The sequence below is a fragment of the Crassostrea angulata genome, chromosome 2 (assembly GCF_025612915.1).
Source record: "Crassostrea angulata isolate pt1a10 chromosome 2, ASM2561291v2, whole genome shotgun sequence".
Classification (NCBI taxonomy): Eukaryota; Metazoa; Mollusca; class Bivalvia; order Ostreida; family Ostreidae; genus Magallana; species Magallana angulata.
This window is the reverse complement of record NC_069112.1, coordinates 74,412,273-74,417,662: the sequence shown is the minus strand read 5'-3', so window position 1 is coordinate 74,417,662 and position 5,390 is coordinate 74,412,273. Positions and strand designations below refer to the sequence as shown.

General features: G+C 33.0%; 1 protein-coding gene across 1 annotated transcript; it reads right to left on the bottom strand.

Annotated features, from left to right (window-relative positions):
- Positions 1 to 381: 381 nt before the first annotated feature.
- Positions 382 to 5,190, bottom strand: LOC128170829 (uncharacterized). Its single transcript, XM_052836582.1, has 4 exons — positions 4,616 to 5,190; positions 1,125 to 2,051; positions 713 to 767; positions 382 to 506 (listed from the first exon to the last, which is right to left on the bottom strand). Exons 1-3 carry the CDS (start codon positions 5,112 to 5,114, stop codon positions 751 to 753), a joined length of 1,443 nt encoding a protein of 480 aa, XP_052692542.1. The 5' UTR covers positions 5,115 to 5,190; the 3' UTR covers positions 382 to 506; positions 713 to 750.
- Between the last annotated feature and the right edge of the window lie 200 nt (positions 5,191 to 5,390).

Genomic DNA, 5,390 nt, shown 5'->3' with positions numbered 1-5,390 from the left:
GGTTGCAGAAAAATCAGTAGAGCCACAGAGGTCAGAACTGGACTAAGCCATATTCAGAGTCGTGAAATCATCAGTTTTACTATAATATTTATTTATTTCCGGCAATGAAGATGAAAAGGCTCTGCGACTACAGGTTTTTGTAATATTCTCTTATGGACTTCTTTGTTTACGGTTTGATCTTGATACACTTGTAGCAGACCTTTCTGAAGACATGAGTAGTTAACAGAAATAGAATCCTATAAGTCAAATAGCCAAAATAGATTCAGCTACTTGCGCCTGAATATGTCGAAACAAAACAAGAGTAACCATATACCAGTCTTGATCACATTAATTTGTAATTTTCCGTACAGAATTTTTTAAGTTACCCCTCAACTTTCCTGAGCTGCCCACTAACGTCTGTTTTGGTCGCCATCTTTGTCCATATGTATGGACTATTTCGTATGTATAATCTCTCATTTAGAAATTTATCTCTAATAATTGTAAACATAAGCCCTCCGAGTCCAAAACTGAAAAAAATATACCTTATCTTATATCTTAATGTATACTGATATTGTATTAATACGTCACACATCTATATGATATGTGGTACAAAGAGACGCCATTAATATAGTTTATGTGAATAAAACACAGGTGAACTTTCGCTGTCGGAGAATGTAACAAACACCAAATATGATTTAGACCAAACTAGATTTTGTTAGAAACCTTTCCTTACATTGTTTGTCCAGTATCCTATTATCCATTCTTAAATAGTCAGTGTGCATGGACATCTACAACAAATCAATAATTCATTTTCAGCCAATAAAGAGTATATACTCCATTTAAAAAACAAAGAATGTTCTACTTACATTGTCAAATATGAGTTTCATTTTTGATTTGATTAATTACATACAATGCCATGCTTTTAAATCTTAACTTATGCCAATTAGTGACTGTGCATGTTTAAAAAAACTCACACAAGTAACATGTGAGATACGACATATCAAACACCAGTGTTGTTTTAGTCAATAGTTAATATAGTTTATCTTAAAACGCATATAAATATAGATTTATATATGTTATTAATACAGAACGGCAAAATTGTGTTAAATCTTTATTCCATTGAAAATATTAATCATGGCACTTACCAGTAAAATCCTGTTTGGGTGCGTACTTATAGACACACACCATTTCGTTGTATGCGACATAAAGACAATGATTGTTGAAATCATAACTTAAGCACTGTGGTGTTCCCATCTCTAGTGATTCGGTAAGTAAATGTGTCAGGAACTGACCGTCTCTGTCTATCAGCTGAACTGTTTTGGATCTAGTATCACACACAATGATGTTTGACAGTGTGTCAGTACATATTCCTTTTGGCAATATCCCTGATTCTGGAGGATGCCCGGTGTACGAAAAACGATGGTGTCCTCCACGCTCTGTCACAACCACCGCACCAGACCACAGGGAATAGTCAGAAACAATGATATTCTCGTTTATGTTCTCTGTTATATATCTTGGTTTTGTATACAGTTCAAGTTCTCTGTCGCCTTGTGGTATTTGTTGTGTGATTTGTCCAGTCTGGTTGTAACGAATGATTTTACCTTTCCCTGTATACTCAGTTATCTCACTATACATTCCAACAAGAAGATCTCTATTGAGCGGGGACCAATAAACACACTGTGGTTTCCATGTAGAACCTGTTGTTCCTACAAATGTGGTGGTTTCCTTTCTGTCCATTGAAACTTTGTTGATATTATGATTCTTATCAATATAAATCAGCTCTCTATCACTATTTACTGTGTGCACTCCATTAGATAAATTGTTGCATAAATCATTTATATTATGTATTATTTCACCTTTCGTGTTCGTCAAAAAGATCATGTTTTCATCACTTATCCAGACCTTGGCTGGTGCAACAAAGAAAATGTGATTACCACCTTTGTCAATTGTAACTGTGAAAGATCTAAGTAACTTAGAGGGAAGCATCAAATTCGGGAGAAACAAATTCATATTCACTGGTTTTTCTTTGTTTCCGATTTTGATTTCACTCTGCCAATTCATAACAACGGGTGCTTGATAAAGATATAAACACATTAGACATTAATAAAAGGCTATTATGTTACGTGTATTTTTAAATTGAATAAATAACAACTCTTTCTTCTATAGCTTTTACAATTTTATGCTATGCTATGGTATGCTATGCATTGAAATTAAATGCAATGCTCTGATATTTGTATGTTATGCTATTAGAAATTGAAATGAAGGGCTTAATGATATGCTATGCTTTGATATGATATGATATGCTATGGTATGCTTAAAAAACGCCTCATACAGAAGAGTTCCAATCATTTCAAGGTAAAATAATAAGAAGCTAAAGTTTAACACTAATATGCAATGTGAATATTTGTTATCTGGAATAAAAACGTTTAGAAGTTATAGAACGGGTTAGAATCATGTTATATGCTATGCTATAGTATGCTATGGTATGATATGACGAATGTGAATCTATGTGAATCTATGTGAAATTGTATTGTATGATATGATATGATATTCCAATGCTATGAAATAATATTCCAATGTAATGGTATGCTATAGTGTATATTGTAAAAATATGCTTAAACTGACTGTACAGGAATCCAGTTAAAATCTAATTAAGAGTTTTGTCTTAATCTTCATCATAAATGATTTAAACTTTCCCCAGTAATTATTATTTATAAAGCAATAGTGTGGAAATGAAACATTTCTTCACATTAAATTTAACATCAAGTAAAACGGAATTCCAGCACCTATATTCAATTTTTAAATATCATAAAGCAAGAAGAGGTCGATGAAATACAACGACGTATAGTTCGGTAAATAGTAAGGATTATAGATACTATTTTTGTAGGAGATTGACTATTTATTATACTCATTTTTTAGATATGGTGTCAGATTAAATTTGTATCGTGTTAATTTACAGTTGTAGCTTGAATACACATTAATTAAGCGGACTATTGTTTAGATGCTTCGTTAAACTTACTCATATTTCAAATGTTAGAGACATGTTGATTTATTTCAATTGCTTCATCTTAACCTTAAAGGGACATGGCCAAGATTTTGGTAAAAAGAAATCCGATTTCAATGTTTACAATGCTTTAGTAAGCCATTTTCAATAGGCAACTAAAATTCGAGTGTCATATGTATAAATATAGGAATAAATAACAACTCTTTCTTCTATAGCTTTTACAATTTTATACTATGCTATGATATGCATTTTTAATGCTATGCATTGAAATTAAATGCAATGCTCTGATATTTGTATGTTATGCTATTAGAAATTGAAATGAAGTGCTTAATGATATGCTATGCTATGCTATGATATGCTTAGAAATTTGAACAAAAACGCCTCATACAGAAGAGTTCCAATCATTTCAAGGTAAAATAATAAGAAGCCAAAGTTGACCTCGAAAGATTAAGATTAAGAAGTTGGAGTCATAGGTATACTTGCCCATGAAATTCCATGTTTTGGGAAAGACATTTTTTGTGTAGGGAAGATTTTTTTGGAAGTATAGTATAGGCACTATACCCCCCCCCTCCCCCCCCCCCCCAAACGGATTAGGATTTTCATGATTTTGGGAATTAGTTTTTTTTCTCTCTCAATATTTCTGAGAATCAGTCTAGCCCCCCCCCCCCCCCCCCCACTTTCAATTTCCTTCCGATGCCATATGTTGCGATAAAAGCGTGCCACAAAGCCTAGAGTTCATTATTATGTAAACAAAGCTATTGTTTACATTTTGAATGGTGAAGTCAAAATTCCAGATTTACAACTAAAATAAATGTGTTTAACGTTAGAGACAATTTATTTATGCTTAAAATGAATAAAAAGATACTAGACAAATCAGCTTGAAAACTATTTTTTACTGTTAAATTTAACTTTTGTAAACAAAAACAGGGCACAAGCCTTGTTTACTTTATAAAGTATTGTGAGCCCTGTATCTTGGTTATAACTCTACGATTGACTCTCAAATTTCATTTGATCGTTAGAAATGCATTTCTAAAGCATTATAAAAATCAAACAGAAAAATAGAATTTGACCAGCATCCTGACCTTGCCCCTTTTAAAACCCCTTTCATTGTGGAATAACACATCATCACAAAATGGCTGACCTCTGATTGAAAAGACATATCGTTTTATCAAAAGGATTTTATTAACGATAACACGTCACTTGATGAATAGCCGAGTGGATAAAGTGTTGGGCTTGTGATCCGTACATCCCGAGTTCGAATACCGAAGGGGCTTTTGTTGTTACTTACTGAATTGAATTTTTTAGATACTCATTTTTTATCCCCAAACTGGTAATTTTTCGCTTATTTGACATTTGTTCATTTAATTATTGATTAAATCTTTCAAAATCAAATAATTTGGTGTTAATTTGATTGACTTTTTCCAGGTGTGTTATTCCACCTTAAAGCCCCCTTTAAAGTAATTAGGTGAAATAACCAAATGAATATTTAAAACGTATGTGGTTTTACACTAACATGTGGGGTGATATGTAAATTACAATAAAAAATGCATTCATCAAATACTTTATCTTTTTATGCTTTATAGATGCAGATTATTATTTTACTTTTATTTGCTAACATGTAAGCATACTTACTCGTTTTAGCGCCCTTTTTCTTGATATAACTGTATACACACAAAGTGTTGTTGAAGCATGTTCCAACCCAAAGACGGTGAGTGTTGACATCATAACTAAGGCTTTGTGGTGAGAATATCCCTGATGGTCTTATCAGTAGATGTGACAGGAACTGGCCGTCCTTATCTAGCATCTGTACTGTTTGATTATCACATACCAGGATATGTGAAAGCGCATCAGTACATATTCCTTGTGGATGAAAATCTGATCCAGGTAAAATCCCTGTGTAGTTGAAACGATGTTTCCCTCCACGGTTTGTCACCACTACAGCTCTGTCACTATCAGACACCACGACATCCTCATTATTGTTTTCTGATATGAATAAAGGATGTCTATACAGAGCTACGTTTTTGTTATAATGTTGTTCATGTTCAACGCTGTCGTGTTGTATTTTTTGTATCAATTGTCCTTTCTGGTTGAACCTGATCACGATACCTTCCAATGGTCTAGCTTTAGTCATACCGACCAGTAAATCCCCAGTTGACAATGAGCAGTACACACACCAAGGTGTCCATATTGAGTGTTTTTTCTTCTTAAAAAAGGTGATGGTCATACTCGAATCCCGTGACATTTTTTTAATATTATAATTTTCATTAATATAAAACAGTTCATTTTCACTATTTAATGTGTGGGATCCGTTACCATATCTACAAATATCATCCAAGTGATGTAAAATTTCACCTGCTGTACTTGTAAAGATTATATTGTCTAGACCACTGACCCAAACTCTTTCTGA